Here is a 17,773-nt window from a genome sequence, read left to right as displayed (position 1 = left end):
GCATGAATTTTGTGCACTGGGCTTCTAGTTAAATATAAAAAGTAAATCTTTCTGGAAATGCTTCTTTAATGAGGTAGATGGTTCCCTTCCCCTATTAATTAATTCCTATATCCATAATTAATAATTCTTGTCTTTAGAATGAAACAAGATTCAGCATCACTTAAGCTTATTTTTCGGTTTTACAGACATAAGCACTGAGAAAATATGTTCATATACATAGTAGATATGCCTGCAAGGAATTTTGATATTGTGTCACTCAGTTCCCCTCGGAATTAAATACTAATAGATGCATAGTGTTCTATCATTAAACATTATTTTTAATGGCCTCCCAATCAACCACTCAGTAGGGTTCTTTAATTTTGTTGCAAGGAAATAGTTGGAAACCTAATTGGAAAAGGCTTGGTTATCGAGTTATGGGAATCACTTTAAATGTTACTTGTTCACTTTGAGGCACTTTCTCTAATTAATTTACTCAGAAAGGGTTGGGAAAATAAGAATTTTAATTGTACATACCTTTGTCTGTATAATTATATTTGGTAAAAATGTTATTTTGACAGTCTAAGCAAGAAGACATGCCATGAAAGAATGTGTCACAGTCTTGGATATTTCTTACCAAAGTTCTTTGCTTTGTTCTCTGGAACTCTTCCTTAAGAGCTCGGCATTAAAAAATAATAATTGTAAGAAGTAGACAAAAGACCTTTCTTAAGTAAAACTAATATCTAGAATTGTCCTTTTGTTGGCATGTACAGCTTGGGAAAATATACCATGTTTCTATGGTATTACTTGTAAGATGCTCCTTTTCCATAGTGGGGAAGGGTGACAATGAAAGTAGAGGTAGAAAATAAGAACCAGCATTGAGGTGCGTTTACAAGCATTTCAATTTTTAAGAACAGAGGGGAAGTGATGACCTGATAAATGACTCCTGTAAAACTATCTGTGCTCATGTACCTCCTGAAGGGGTATCTGAGTTCATCCCAGTTGGAAGACCACCAATCCACACCAAAAAACTGGAAAACGTCACCTGCAGGAAGCTGGGGATTGTACAGGGTAATGCAAAGGAAAGCTTACAGGGCAATCACTCCAAAATGGACTTACAGGATGGAGGACTCTAGGACAGATGTCTCCAATAAAGAACTGATAGATTACTTGATGTACTTTATGGCACTGAGCAAGACCTTACACCTTTGTTGTAGTTTGGGGGTTTCAGTCTTCTCCATTATTTATTGATTAAAGACCCGGTGCACAAATTCATGCATGGGTGGGGTCCCTCAGCCTGGCCGGTGATCATGGCCGATCTGGCTGTCTTGTCCAGTTCCTATCAGGGCGATTGGGGCTGGCCAGCTGGGGAGGTGGGAAGGGATAGAAGCTTGGGCGGCTGTGGGGAGGGACTGTGGGAGGTTGGCTGGTTCAGGGGAGGGACTGCAGGAGGTTGGCTGTGCGAGTGCACTGACCACCAGGAGGCAGCTCCTACATTGAGCATCTGCCCCCTGGTGGTCAGTGCATGTCACAGTTACTGGTTGACCGGTCGTTTGGTTGTAATGGTCACTTAGGCTTTTATATATATATATACCGTTTCCCCGAAAATAAGATAGTGTCTTATATTAATTTTTGCTCCCAAAGATGTGCTAGGTCTTATTTTCAGGGGATGTCTTATTTTTCCATGTGCTATGTCTTATTTTCAGAGGATGTCTTATTTTCGGGGAAACATGGTAGACTAGAGGCCCAGTGCATGAAATTCATGCACGGGGGCTACTGAGAGAGATCCTTTAGCCCAGCCTGCATCCTCTCCAATCCAGGACTCCTTGGTGGATGTCCGACTGCTGGTGGATGTCCAACTAAACCAGCAGTTGGACATCCCTCTCACAATCTGGGACCACTGGCTCCTAACCACTCACCTGCCTGCCTTCCTGATCACCCCTGCCTCTGCCTGCTGGCCTGATCATCCTTAACTGCCTCTGCCTGCCAGCTTGATCTCCCCTAACTGCCCTCCCCTGCTGGCCTGATCGTCCCTAACTGCTCTGTCTCGGCCCCCCACCACCGTGGTTTTGTCCAGGATGCCCAGAAGACATCTGGTCTAATTAGCATATTACCATTTTATTAGTATAGATGACCTTGGTAAAGCTTAGCAATTAGCCTGCTGAGAAAATAAATGTGGTGCTGTTGGCTGAAAAATAAATCTGAGTATAAACAGACCGAAGCAATTCAAATCTGTGTTGTTTAAGGGCCAACTGTACAAAATCCTGGCCCCATCCTGTATACATTGAACTGGGAGACAGGGGTCAGATAATTCCCGGAATCTGCATTTTAAACAAACACTGAGAGGATTTTTACGAACTTTTGAGTTTAAAAGCCATTGCTTTAAGTCCTTAAATGGAGGTGATGAATTGTAACTGGAAGTCAGATCCCCTTCCTACTCTGTGGAGCAGCCCAGGCAGGCCCCAGGTTCCAATTTTGAATCAGGCATATTGTGGAATATTGAGGCTCAGGGTTCTTCCAGGGCTAGGTTTCCTGGGACCCTTCCTTTCCTACCACAGTGATTTAACTCAGTCTTGGGACTACAGATAAATCAATTTTTTATTTCCTTCTCCTGCTTCCTCCAAAACAGTCTATCATTCTTTGAATTTTAACAGATATTAAATCAATGCAGACATCCTGTTAGACCTTCAATCTTCTTCAAACAGATGCTACCTATGTTTTAAAATTTTCAATTAAACCAAGATTTATTAAACACTCATGCAAGGGTATTACAGTCCACATTATTATTTTTAAAATATATTTTTATTGATTTCAGAGAGGAAGGCAGAAGGAGAGAGATATAGAACCATCAATGATGAGAGACAATCATTGATTGGCTGCCTTCTGCACACCCCTACTGGGGATTGAGCCTGCAACCTGGGCATGTGCCCTTGACTAGAATCGAACCTGAGGCCCTTTAGTCCGCAAGCCAATGCTCTATCCACTGAGCCAAACCAGCCAGGACACAGCCCACATTATTGAAACAAAGACTGAAAACATTCTGATTATGGCAGCAATTAGAAGCTCTAATTCCAGTCCAATGCCCCAGCACATACAGTCCATTTTCACAATGCACAGGAAAGCAGGAATGTCAATGCACTTGGATTATATCATGGGTGTTTCAATTTCAGGGACTTCTGAGAACCCAAGATAAAGCTGATATGGATCAAACCTTTTGGGAGCACCTCTTCTATAGCACTAAGAGGAAGGACCAACCCAAATCCTTTCCAAGTAAGGGTCCTACCAACTGAAGGACAGATGACTGGCCATAAGCCTGCACATCTGGTTGCCTCCACAATGACATTAGCTAGACAGCTAAATCACAACAGGGGAAAAAAAAAAAAAGCCTTTCTCTATTGCAACCAATTTGTTCCATTAGAAAATAAGAAAATTAAAGATTTAATTAACATGTTTTAGGAAGTGTTTTGGTATTACCCTTGTTTATTATTTAAGAGCAATTTTTATGAGATCTCAGAAAGTCTCAGCAAAAATTATAACGCTTCAAAGCATTCTTTTTGAAAAACTCTGGCTAATAACATTCATTTTGGCAAACAACCTTATTTGTTGCTACTCATACTTGCAACAAACTTAGGCTATTGCAAATTTTGTTTTTTCTTAGAGAACTGTAATTCAGAGAGTCAAGCCTGACAGTAAAAAGAAATGGTGTGTCGCCGAGACCGGTTTGGCTCAATGGATAGAGCGTCGGCTTGGGGACCAAAGGGTCCCGGGTTCGATTCCGGTCAAGGGCATGTACCTTGGTTGCGGGCATATCCCCAGTAGGGGGTGTGCAAGAGGCAGCTGATCGATGACTCTCTCTCATCGATGTTTCTAACTCTCTCTCTCTCTCCCTTCCTCTCTGTACAAAATCAATGAAATATATTAAAAAAAAAAAAAAAAAAAAAAAAAAAAGAAATGGTGTTGAGGAGTAATGTCAGTTTTTCAAGGCTGACCCTAAAGTCATCAGTGATGGGTTACTATTTTTTCATTAGGGAGAACATAAAGAAACTGGGATAGATTTTTTTTTTTTTTAATTAAGGGAAAGAAAGAAGAGGAAAGAAGGTAAAAGAAAGGGTTATTGATTTATTTGTTGGTTGGTTTAGGTCTTTATGTATTCATTTGCTTTCCACTTTCTAACTGCACAGTCTGGGTCACACACACTTGGGCCAAGTTCCACATACAGATCCTGATATGCACAGCTCTCCTTTATGTCAAAAAAGAAATCAGGACAAAGTCTTGTGGGGGAGGATGCAAAGAAAGACTGGAGAATATTCTAGCTCATGGAAAGTGCTTTAACCATCCTTTTGCAAATTCTGAAGACCGTCTTTCTAAAAGCACTCTCTAATATTCTTATTTTAGCATTCTCTCTCAGCATACCTTGGTTTCCAAAGCACTTCTGAAATGTAATTAAAATGGAGTAGAAAGTGAATTTACTGTTTCCCCCCCTAGTTTTAAAATGAGAAGCTGAAACTATGTATTTAATATTATTATTATATTTTAATATAGAGCAAAATCAGGAGTGCAGAGACCCACAGCAGAGTCAGAGTCAGGATGCGGGTGAAAAGGTGTTGTTGAACAAGACAGCAAATTACAGTTTTTGGAAACGAGGATTATATATTTAACAACAACCAGGGCAGAGAGAATTAAAGAAGCAAAAAAGATGGGTAAAAAAAAATAACAATTATGCATATACACACACCAAAATTCTGGCTTATGAAACCCAAGAATTCTAATCTCTAATTCATGTAAATGTGTTGCTATGGAACTTGTTTTTACTTCTCTCCATAAATATATTGTTGACACAAAGAATAATATTCTTAGTTTATAGACTATAGTTAAGAGACATTTCAGGAGTTCACTTTTCCTTTAAAAAACAAGCAAACCTGAAGAGGCTACAAATCTTTCTTATTGCCTTTGTGCAGGTCTTAGATTTCACCCTAACCATTTCCAAACAGACAACAGTGATTGTGCGGACAGCTTTAACCTAAACAGTGAAGGATTTAGTGAGCTGTCAATTTCTTGCAGAATTCTTCTTTTCTGGTACTGCCCTTCTTTATGTATTATTAATCTATTTATATTTAACTCCAGCCATTAGTCCTCCTCTTCCAGCCACTGAGCCATTTGCAAAGGAGAGGGAGGGAATAAGGGTTGCTATTATTAGGCATCCTTGTGTGTGATGAGGGTGGAGATAATTAAATAACACGATTTTGCTTCTTTAAAAATGACGAAGATTGTTTGGGGTAGACAACTCAGGGCTGGTTAACATAACCTTTCCCCTCCAGAAGGTAAAACAATAGAGATGCATTTTTAAAGTACTTAATTAAGCCTTCAGCAAGACTTGTGAGAAAATTACAGACCCAAAATAACGCTCCAGTTCTAGGCAGGAGTAAATTTTCTCTGCAGCACTCTGTCATTGCTCATTTGCTGCATCATTTTGACAACATCTCGTATTTCCATAAGGCTTTTACATAATCTATAAACAGAGACAGAAAGGTGAGGAACAGAGAGAATGGGGACAAAGTTCAGGTCTCCCGCACTGTCAGTTCCTTTTAGTTTTCCATTAAAGGGTGAGGGTGAAGGGTGGCATTTTAAGATGATTTCATTAAAAGGCTGGGACATTAATAATTGACACAGCAAGAAGAATGCTGTGAAAAATTGCCACTGCTTTCTCACTCTTCCAAAGGATGCATACAATTCAGTCATAATGAAGGCCCTTTAATGTTCCTCCCCAAAACCTCTTTCGATCAGGAAAGCCTGGAATCTGTAGGTAAGAAAGATAATCACAATAAGTTTCAAGTAGGCAGAGTTCAAATGCTAACAGCCTTTAAATTTTTTCCTTTAAAATGTCAGTCTATTGTTCCTGAGAGAGTCACCAGCCTGTGGTTTTACTCAGAAAACCACAGCAGATTAAATAATAAAAATACATTTTCCCAAAATGGAAAACACTTGCCAACAAACTGCTGACAGTGTCATCTAAATCAGAGAGGATGAAGGTGAATCTCAGAATATTCCCCTGTTGGACTTTACATGAATGATTTGCTTGTAATAGACTTTGGATATATATCTTTGGTGTCTCAAGCAAACAATTTTATTTTATTATTTTATAATGTAACCTTATCCCTGGATTTCATTCATTCATTCATTCATTCTTGGACTCTTACTTTCCCTTGATCTTATTATTATTATTATTATTATTTTGAGGGGTGGTTAACAGGAAAAAAATCAGTTGCTTGTGTTTACAGAGGGACTTCCCCTACTCTTTTTTTTTTTTAACAATTTCTAAAAATAAATTTGGAAATCACCTCTCTACAAATTTAAGAACCCATTTTATAAAGAAAAGATAGATACTGACCTGATTACTGTCTCTTAAAAAGTATCTTTTTTCTATGACCTGTGAGAAACAAAGATTTTAAAAGTTTAGTACACAGATCTGGAAAAAGTGGCTAACTATAATGGCCATTCAGGGGCCTAAAAAGCATATATCCAAATTAAGAGTCTTTTCAATAGCTACAGACATCTGGTACAGTGAGTTGAATCTGGTGCTAATAGGATCAGGATTGTAGGATTATTTCCTAAGAGCTTGCCTCATTCCAGTACTAATAGATTAAAAAAATAAATGAAAAAAGATGGCTAATCAGAGAATGACATATGATCCAATGCAATTTTTAGTATATAAGAGGAAATTTGGCTCTATGCTTCCCAGCAATCAGTCCTAAAAGGTACCAAACAGAATTCATAAGAAAAACGCTAAGCACTTGCCTACTAATAGTGCAGCTATTCCTTAAAGAGGAGTCTGTGTAATGCAACGAACCCTATATCCCTCCAGTAAACACAGTGATAAATTCTATAGAGCCTCCATGGAGACAGGCGACACAACATCCAAAGTGTCAATTAGCTTCTTTTTATGGATTTAATCGGCACCTATAATTTAGCAGTTTCAGAACCTCTGTGTTTGGTCAACAGGAGAAACACAGTAAAGCAGTGGGTGTATCTGCACAAATCCATCACTTATATGATAAAGAATCCCTCAAACATGCCCTAAATGGTGAGTTTAAGGAGCACCACGTTTTCAGATTCTGAAACACATTTTTAAAAATAACAAATTCTGTTCTAACACTTGAGAAACTACAATGATTGCATAGGCAGTTTTGCATTTATTGTTTTCTTTAGCAAAAGCTGTTGTGATTAAGAAAATGTAATCAATAGGATATAGATTAGCTCGAGATTAAGAGCCTGGAATCTAGAATTATGAAAATACAAATTTCTCTGAATCAATGCTGAGCACCTTCTTCCAGGCCTGTGTCAGCTTACTCTAACTGGCCTGACAGGCACAATAGCTGGATTTTTCTATCTTAGAGACTATGGCTGAGTCACTGTTAGCCACAAGAGACCCGAGGTAAGGTTGCATTCATTGGCCCCCGTGGTAGGAAAGCTGGTCATGATCAATATACATCTCAAAATACTTGGTCTTAGAGATAGCAAGAAGGGACTGATTCTCTTTCCTTTCTCTGGGGCAGCACAGGAAAATCCTATCATTCTAGAGTGGGGAAGAATTACTACTAGCCAAGGGAGTCTGGAGGAGGAGGATCAGATTCCCCCTTGGAAAATAAACCTTTACATTAAATTATTGGGGCCCTGGCCAGTGTGGCTCAGTTGGTTGGAGGGTAGTCTGGTGCATCACGAAGTTGCAGGTTCAATTCCTGGTCAGGGCACATTCCTGGGTTGCAGGTTTGATCCATCGTCAAGGTAGGTAAGGAGGCAACCAATGGATGTATCTTTCTCACATAGATGCTTCTCTCTCTCCTTTTTCTCCCTCAAATCAATGGGGATAAAATTCTCACAGATATATGAAAAACTGGGTGAAATTTAGTTGCTATATCCTTTAGTTTCTGCCAACCACCTCAGTCTGGAGGTCTGGCCAACCTCTTAACCCACATACCTCTGGTTGTGATTTAGGAAATGATGAGAGAAGTTACCTTTTTGCTTTTGCTAATAACTCCCTACCCTCAACTTGCAATGTCCTCTTATTAAATCTTTCTCTCTTCTTAAAGCTCATCAAGTCCCCTCTGATGTTTTTAGAATAAAACCTTGACAGACGTGGGTCCCACTAGTCTATAACCCAATGTTTCCCTAAGATATCTTATTACATTTTTTAAAAATATATTTTTTTATTGATTTTCCACAGAGAGGAAGGAAGAGGGATAGAGACCTAGAAAAGTTGATGAGAGAGAAACATCAACCAGCTGCCTCCTGCACACCCCCTGCCGGGGATGTGCCCGCAACCAATGTACATGCCCTTGACCGGAATCGAACCCGGGACCCTTTAGTCCACAGACCGATGATTTATCCACTGAGCCAAACCAGTTTCGGCAACTTATTACATTTAACGTCTCAATTATAAAACTATTAAATTATTTAAAATTTTAAATAGTATATTGTGGGATCTTTCCATGTCAGACACAGATCTATAAGATGTTGCTCTGAGGGGATAGCATTTTGTACAGATGGGATCAGGGATCTAAACCAAATGAAAGTTCTTACATTTTAAGTTTGAAAACAATGTGAACAGAAAATGTGGTTCCTTGCAGTGCATCCCATTTAGGAATGCTAATATTTGTACAGCACACCGGGGTAAATGGAAGAGGCTGCCAGTCACCCAGCCCGAGGGGCTCTGCTGCTCAGAGAAATGAGTGGATCAATAGCTCAGTACAGCTGTTCCCTATTTGCGACACACCAGTTGGGAAGTTCTGCAATGAAGCAAAAATTTCCCCATGATCTCATTAAACAGGGAGGATGTGGGGCTTTATCTCTGCTGACATATTGGCTAAAGGGCCAAATGTTAAATCCCTAAATTGCTAAAAGAAAAATGATTCATAAAGAAGATCTATGAGAAAAATGTTTCTTGGAAGATTACACTTAAAAGGAAATATAATACAGCAATTAATCTTTTTCAATAGCATACAGAAATACATCCTATTTTAGTTGACTACACAATGTCCGTATTGGGCAAGCAACTTAAGCTCAGTCAATACTACGTGCAATGCAGCTGTTAGGACTTGTGAAGGAAAGACAAACAGTGCTCTAATTTACTAGCATGCTGAGTCATTCTGCATTTTCATTCTACAATAAGATGATGCTAGCAAGAATCCATAACTTTAATACAAAAGTTTCTGATAGGGAAACAATAGGGAATCAAGAAGATGACATTATCTTAAAAGTATTAGTAAGAACCATTAATAGCTGGGAGAGCAAAATGAACTCAGGGCTTTAGCTAAGTAGAATCTCCTCAGTTCACTGTCTTTCGTAGGGCTTAGGGAGGAATAAGTACAAAAAGAGATAGAAACTAGGGAAGCATAAATTGTTTTAAGAAGGGGAATTAGGTATTTTATTTAAAAAAACCCATTTAAATTCAGTAGCTTTCATCCTTTGCTAGAGAACACTGGTGATAGTATAAATACGTCAGCAGGCCTTGAGCAATTATACCAACAGATAAGAGAGATCAAAACAAGTATTATTCAGACATGTCACATATCCTGTGACATTCAGGATGAAGGCATAAAAGGACAAAGCATTCTACAAAAAAAGTTAAACTCTTATAATATATAAATTAAGTTTAAAAATAACTTAATTGAGGCCATTACCTTATCAAAAAACCTACTGAGCTTGACAGCATTAGAAGAACCAGCAGCTAAGTACCGTGGATTTGTGCAATCCTAGAAGATAAAACGTAAGACCTACGATTAAAAGCTAGAGAACATAGCTCTTTGTTAGTTATCAATGTTCCTGTTGCACACAGAAAATATTAGGCATAATACTCTCATAAAATATTCATGCTATTTTCAAATCATGATGCACAAAGCATAAGAGGAAAGAGCTAAAGGAAGATAAGGACACTTTTTGTTATTTGAGCAAATTTAGAAGACACTGAACCAATGTGTTCATCAAGTAATCCACAAAGGAAGACAGGATTGCTAATATCTTACTAATACAACCAAGATACTAATCAGGTGACCTACCTACATTTACCCTAAAAAGCAGAAATAAAGGCATCAAAAAGTCAACACTTTACTTTTTAGCACTAGTTACTCACCAGTACTCAACTAAGTTCTATGCAGTTCATACAAATAGTAGGAAGCATGAAAATAAGGAGTTAAGAGGAGCGAAGAACAAACAGAATAGTTGCCAGGGATTTCTCACTCATTGAACACAATGCAATACATCTCTTGGTAGGCCATAAAGGTAATAATAAACAATAGATATATTTTTATAATAATAAACAATGAATTATTATTAAATATAATTAAGCATTATTATTAAACACTAGTTAGAGAGACAATAATGAAGAAGAGATATATTACTATTAAATAGAATTTTTAAAAATGGAGCGCAGTGGAAACTAAACAATCTGGAACATTAAATCATTATAATGACTAGTAAAGAGCTTAAAAGGCTTACTATCCTTTTGCTGAAATTCCAGGGTTGTGTTGCCTTTGCTTGTCATTACTGACTTGCCACCTTAAGAGACAGAATACTTGGATTTCTAACTCCAAGACCAAACTATGAGGATATCATGTAGGCTGCTTTGCAAGAATGATATTTGTCTTTCAGGCTGTGTCCCTTGGGAAATTCTGAAATTATTGGTGTTGCATTTATTGATTTGTACTCTCTAAGCCCACATGATTCCTTTCCAATGAATTTTGTAACAGTCACTTATTTTATCCACATATAACATTTTAAGGCTCACATTTTTTATTTTGGTCAGAATCTGTAATACATTTTCAAAATCACAAAAAAACACTAACAAATGTTTCCAAGATCACAAAATACTAGAAGCCAGCAAGCTCTGAGTCTGAATATTTGTCTCTACATTTCTAGACTTTGTGACATTGATTAGGTTACTAAATCTTTAAAGTGTAGTTCATTTATGAAATGGGGATAATGATACTTATCCCATAGGGTTTCTGTGAAAATTAATGAGTTAATGCATGTCTGACACATAGCAGGTACTGAAATATTAGTTTCCTTCTCTCTTCATTCCAAGAAAATGCTATCAGACTGAATTTTCAGTCACAAAGCACCTAATATAAAAGATAATTCCATATATAGATTAAATAAGTGGAAATATTATTATGCAAACTATTGTATTTGAAATAATGTTTGAACACATTTATATAGCAGTTGGGGCATATAAGAGACAAACCTTAAATGGACCTGCATTAGATATTTTACAAAATGGATATTAATTATATAGTCATTGGAATGTTAAAAGACTTCAAAGAGGATTCCAAAAAGAGCTGCAGTACTAAATACAAAATCTAAACCAAGTAGCAAATAAACAAAACCTCCCAAAAACTTAATTGTAAGGCTGCGCAATTTAAGCTTGACCAGGCTAGAGAAATTCTATGATTTTAGAATAAGAATTTTAAGGCTGAAAGAGCCATCCATTATTAATCATGTCTGAGGGCAAAACCTGAAAATTAATAGCTCTAAATAGCTTGTCTAAGTTTGAGAAAGGAATAATAACTAGGGAAGATGCTTTAATAAGACCATTTTGAAATAAACCCATAACAGAGAAAAAAATTGTATTAGACACAATAAGCCTAACAGGATTTGAAAAAAAAATAATCTTCTCCCTATTTAGAATTTAAACACTTTGACCTTTTTCAAGTACAAGATGACAACTCTGATTCTTTCTTTGATGTATACATACAGTGACTAAAGATACTAGCACTAATATTGTTACACTAGTTTATTTGAGGATTTTTATTTACTTGCTGAGTCTTTTTGATTATCTCTTTTTGAAATTCTTAACCAATTTTCTCATTTGTAGTTCCCTGTATACTCAAGACCCCCTTGTGGTTCCTGCTGTGTCCTCGAAGCCATACATGGATAGAAGGCCCAAAGTATGTTGTATGTGAACTCTGTGGAGACTCTGTGTGCCAAAGTATCACCATTTAAGTTCCTTTACATCTTGTTAACAATTGGCCCTGACTTTGTAAATAAAGTAGGAAATTATATATTTAGACACTATAAACAGATGCATCCCAAAACACATTGAAAGTAAATAATGGAACAAATTAAGTATATGTAATGGTAAATTTCACTTTGGAAATAATTTTCAAAGGAAATAACCTCAGCATTATATATTATATTAGAGGCCCGGAGCATGAATTCATGCACAGGTGGGGTATCCCTCAGCCTGGCCTGCACCCTCTCTCATCCGGGACCCTTTGGGGGATGTAGCAGTACAGGAGGGGCAGACCTGAGCCAGGGCTTGTGTGCCTCGCCGCTCCCACTCATCCTGGTCCCACTGTGCTGCTGCCGCTCCACAGCTGCTCCGTAGCACTGCCATGGAGGAAAGAGGCTCCTGAGCTGCACTCACCAACCGTGAGCCTGGCTTCTGGCTGAGCGGCACTCCTGCTGTGGGAGCGCACTGACCACCAGGGGCAGCTCCTGTGTTAAGCATCTGCCCCTGGTGTGTGTCATAGTGACCGGTCATTCTGGTCAACCAGTGGTAATGGTCGCTTAGGCTTTTATATATAGATTATATATTCTAAAGAGCAGGAATCTTCTGGAACCTATAGTCCAGTGCTGACCACCAGGGGCATTTACAATGAATATTCCATGGTGGCAATTGAGAGAAATAAGGTACCTTAACTACCAAGTAAAATGTAATAGAAGCTGACTCAATTATGGGGGTAGAGGTGGTTGAACCAAGCAGTGTTCACAAATGTTGACTCTCAGAGTAAGGGCATCAGAATCATCTGAGTCATTTGTTAAACCAGATTCCTGGTTTTCCTGCCAGACCTTACGAATAAAAAGCTCCTACTATGGGGCAGTTATTTAAAAATTTTCAGGTACTGTTTGTTGGTAATATGAATATGCAGTCAGGTTTGGGTAATTGTTAATCTAGGTCACATGTGTCAAACACAAGGCCCGCGGGCCAAATCCAGCCCGCCAGGCCTTGCAATGTGGCCCGCACCGCGCTGTCATCACTGCACTCCTTTGTCAGTTTATGACATTGTCAGTTTATGACTGTTCAGTAAACTATTCGGCCCGCAATTTAGGCTGGATTTTAGATTTTGGCCCCTTCTCTGATTGAGTTCAACACCCCTAATCTAGGTGATTTCTAAGAGTTCTTTCCAAGATTCTAAATGTTAGTTGTAGGAAAAATAAGTGGAAAAAAGGGTTAATTGTACAGCACAGGCTCTGAAGTCAGAGTGCTTGCTTTGACTGGGTAACTTTGGCCTAGTTACCTCTCTCTGGTACTAGTCTTCATCTTTAAAATGGGGATAATAATAATGCCTTCTTTATAGAGATGACATGAAGAAAATGGACGTGAGATAATTTATGTAAATAAGCAGAACAGTGCTCAGCATGTAAATAATGAATGGTAGCAACTGGTATTATTAAACCACTACGACCAACACATGTCTGAATGCCAGCACACCGTATATGCTGCATAAAACCTACTTGTGAGCAAGGACAGATCTTTGGGCAACACCAACTGGTTTATATGAGGACTTTTCTTAGTCTTTTTAGCACCAAGTTCTAATTGAGTTAAATATCTCAGGAAGGGATTCAATTGACCATATATACATAAGTATAGAGACTAATGCCCTGAGGCACTCCTAGTTTATAGCTTGTAATTTTTTCACTTGTCTAGTTGTTTGCTCTTTCTGGTAAATTCTGTAATTTAAGAAGCTAAGAGGCTTTTCTAAAGCAAGAATAATCTAAGGTACAGTATCAGTAACTTTTCTTTGTCACCTTAATTTACTTATTTTGATTTTGGTGTGATTTTTAAAAATCTGTTGAAGAAAAAGCCCACGATTTTTATAGTATTCACAGAACAAAGTTTAAACATTCCAGACCAGCATACAAGGAGACTGAAGTGACTGCCCATCTGACAGTTTATGTTGATTCCATTTTGCACCACATTTTGGAGTAGAACCAAAATAGCCTGACTTCAAGTATAAAGCTGCTTTTGTGAGAATATATGACTGGTGAAGTCTTCAGGTTCACTTTCAATGGACAATAATACAAACATGCATTAATGAAAATACACACCAAATTAATCTCTTCTGCATTGAAATCCTCAGCCAGGAAAGCAGTCCTAGTTAAAACTTCATGGCGTTTGGTTTCATGAATCTGATCCAGTTTAGTCCCTATCACCAACAGTGGGATTTGATTTTCAGCAAACTGTTCCTGGTCATATTCCCTGTGAGAAATGATGAAGAGGTGAAGAGAATTTACCTTTTTGATGTAGATGTGTAATATTTAAACGCAACTAGCTTATACTATTTTACTGATCATTCACTGACTCTTGCTCACCTATCACCTATAAACCTATTTTTCTCCTAATCTCTTCCATTTACTTGTTTATTTAATAATCCATCCTCACCATCTACAGAGTTCCAACTTCCATCTAACTACTCAAAATTTGTCCCCATGAGTTTTTATCGACTACTCGAATAACTGAGTGCCTACCAGGTGTACAAGGTAGGTTGAGTTGACTTCTCCCAGAGCTCTACCTTCTAAGGCTCAGGAATTTTGCTGTATAGATGCAGAGAGTGGATTCAAACCTCAGTGGAAAGAAAACCCTGGAAACTAGCATGGCACTCAAGTCTTGTGTTAGAGGATAAAATGACAAGCTTCTGGGTATTTGCAAGGCTATAAATAAACTATACTACCATATATATTTCTGTCTATGAGTTACAATGAAAATAGATTGTTCAAGGAAAACAGGAAATAGGGATGCTAAGGTCAGAATAAATCAACCATAAAGATAGTTTCAACATATGGAAAGGGAAGAAACAGCTTAAACCACAAAATGAATAGTAAAAGGAAAGAACTGAGTACCAAATAGTTGTTTGTCCTGGTATGAGAGCTGTGGGAGACAGAGGACAGGGAGAAAGAGGACAGGCAATACAAATCCCTCAGGGTCATTGAATAACCTTGGGCTAGTTACCTCTCTTTGTTGGTACAATAACAATTGCACCAGCATTACAATTCTTTTTTTTTCTTTTCTTTTCTATTTCTACCCAAAGGATAGAGTGGTATTCCTTCTACAACTAATAGGAACACAGAGCCAAAAGTTATAGAATTAATTTAAATTCTATTCACATAGGAGAAATCAAAGGTTTGTATTTTTGACACGTTATAAGCTCAGTTTACAATGGTCAGCAAAATCTGATTTCAAACAACTGATGACAGTAAATCAATATTGCACAATCCAATCAATACAACCCAGTTGAGCATAGCTGTTTTTCTTCCTTTGATATTATTTTCATTTCTCTTTGAATAATCTTAATTAGGGGTGTGTGTACAAAATTATTTAATTATTTTTGCCTTTTACAATAATCTGCAGAACTTGTTACTATTCAGTCTTGCAACATAATTGTTTGAACTATTTACTCCCATTTCATAAAAATATTAGCATTCTATTTATTGCATCAAAGCCAATAATAGCTTGAGTTCAAGGCCTTTGATTCTTTTTGCCAATATCATGCCTGATTTAGGAGAAACTGTCCAAAAACTAAATTCTGCTTTATTAGATAATAAAGCGTTGAGAGTGTCCTCTGTTAGGACTATTTTATTTTCCTATACTAAGTATCAAATTTTTGTATTTAGTTCATCCAACATCATCTTCGATACACATATCTCTCTGCCACTTGTAGTCTTGAATAATCTCTTGCAAATCAACACATATATTACATATGTAATATAACATATGCTGCACATGTGTTAATATTAACATATGTATTATACAAGAGGTCTGGTGCACAACATTCATTCACTCATGGGTGGGGGGGTGTCTCTCAGCCAGGCCTGTGCCCTTTTGCAATCTGGGAGCCCTTGGGGGATGTCCAACTGATGGCTTGATTGGTCAGTCGGATATCCTTCGCACTGCAGTGAAGACGGGAGAAACTCCTGCCACCTCTGCTGCACATGCCAGACATCAGCCCAGCTTCTGGCTGCGCGGAGTTCCCCCTGCTGGAGCACACTGACCACCAGAGGGAAGTTCCCGAGTTGAGCATCTGCCCCCTGGTGATTAGTATTCGTCATGGTGATCGGTCGTTCTGCTGATCGGTTGATTTGCATATTACTCTTTTATTATACAGAATATTTGTCATAACACATACATGTTGAAATATACATATAATTTGTTCTCTTATATCTCTTTTTAGCTTCCATTTTTTTCTCTTTTATTAAGCCTTACATCCAATTTAATTTTGGCAAAAACAAAAATAATTGTATCTTTCAGATCGCTATACTTAATTACCATTTTAGAGAAGATTTAGAGAAACAAATTTAACAGCCATTATCAGCATACAATCAGCAAAATCCAGAATACAGAAAATTCTACAAGACAAACAAGCCATCTTTTTTTATTTTTTTCCAAAAAATGAACTGCTAGAGAGTAAAAGAAAAATTAAAAAAAGGGAAGTTAAGATGAAAAGAAAGCAAATACAATGCTGGGACCTTACTTAGATACAGATTTGAATAAACCAATATTTATAAGATGTTTGAATAAATTAAAATAATATTCTATATTAAAGGATTATTGTTAATTTTAAGTAAGACAATTACATTTTGGTTATGTCCAAAAGTTCTTTTTTTAAAAAACATATTTTATTGATTTTTTTACAGAGAGGGATAGAGAGTTAGAAACATCGATGAGAGAGAATCATCGATCAGCTGCCTCTTGCACACCCCCTCCTGGGGATGTGCCCACAACCAAGGTACATGCTCTTGACTGGAATCGAACCCGGGACCTTTCAGTCCGCAGGCTGACGCTCTATCCACTGAGTCAAACCGGATTTGGCTCAAAAAATTCTTAATCTTTAAAGTTACACACTGAAGTACACACATGAAATGATATGACTAGGATTATTATTGAAGATGTTTTGAAGTAAAACATCTGTGCTCATGGATTAGAAGAGGCAAAAAATGTTCTTTCTGGTTTGATTTATAGGTTTATTGCAATTACAATAAAATCTAAGCATAATTTTTACCAATATAGATAAGTTGATTTCAATTTTATATGGTGAGGCAAACTAGACTAGCTAAACAATTCTGAAAAGGAATAATGTGGAAGGAATCACACTATCTAATCTTAAGACTTACTATAATGCTACAATAATCAGGACTGTAGTATTGGTGAAGGGACAGGCAAGCAGAGCAATGGAATGGAATTAGGAAGTGTAGAAATAAACCCATATAAATACGGTCAACTTATTTTTGGCAAAAGAGTAAAAGCAATTCAATGGAGAAAGACTAATCTTGTCAATAGATTGTGCTAGGACAATCAGACATTCATATGCACAAGTGACCCTCAACTAAAATCTCCCACATTATAAGTAACTCAAAAAGGAGTACAGATATAAAAGTAAACCTAAAACTATAAAACTTCTAGAAGAAACAGAGGAGAAAATCTGCATGTTCTGGAATTAGGCCAAGAGTTCTTACACATGATACCTCCCCCAAAGTATCCTATATAATAAAAGGCTAATATGCAAATTAACCGAACAGCAGAACAACTGGCTGCCATGACGTGCACTGACCACCAGGGGGCAGACGCTCAATGCAGGAGCTGCCCCCTAATGGTCAGCGCACTCCCACAGGGGGAGAGCAGCTCATCTAGAAACCTGGCTCACAGTTAGCGAGCTCAGTGGCGATGGCAGGAGCCACTTCCGCCTCTGCAGCAGTGCTCAGGATGTCCAATGCTGGCTAAGGCCTGCTCCCCATTAGTCAGAAATTC

At 37.8% G+C, this 17,773-nt stretch overlaps 1 protein-coding gene across 1 annotated transcript in view; it reads right to left on the bottom strand.

Moving 5' to 3' along the window:
- Window positions 1–4,489: 4,489 nt before the first annotated feature.
- Window positions 4,490–17,773, bottom strand: part of RABL3 (RAB, member of RAS oncogene family like 3) — a 38,847-nt gene continuing 25,563 nt past the window's right edge. The window contains exons 5-8 of the mRNA XM_084871751.1: window positions 14,080–14,230; window positions 9,654–9,725; window positions 6,365–6,403; window positions 4,490–5,773 (exon numbers count right to left, since the gene is read on the bottom strand). Of these exons, the coding sequence (XP_084727877.1) occupies window positions 5,708–5,773; window positions 6,365–6,403; window positions 9,654–9,725; window positions 14,080–14,230 (328 nt within the window). The 3' untranslated portion in view covers window positions 4,490–5,707. The remainder of the gene's footprint in view (window positions 5,774–6,364; window positions 6,404–9,653; window positions 9,726–14,079; window positions 14,231–17,773) is intronic.

This window comes from Pipistrellus hanaki (genome assembly GCF_964339955.1).
Source record: "Pipistrellus hanaki genome assembly, chromosome: 2".
Taxonomy (NCBI): Eukaryota; Metazoa; Chordata; class Mammalia; order Chiroptera; family Vespertilionidae; genus Pipistrellus; species Pipistrellus hanaki.
This window is presented reverse-complemented; position numbering and strand designations above follow the sequence as displayed.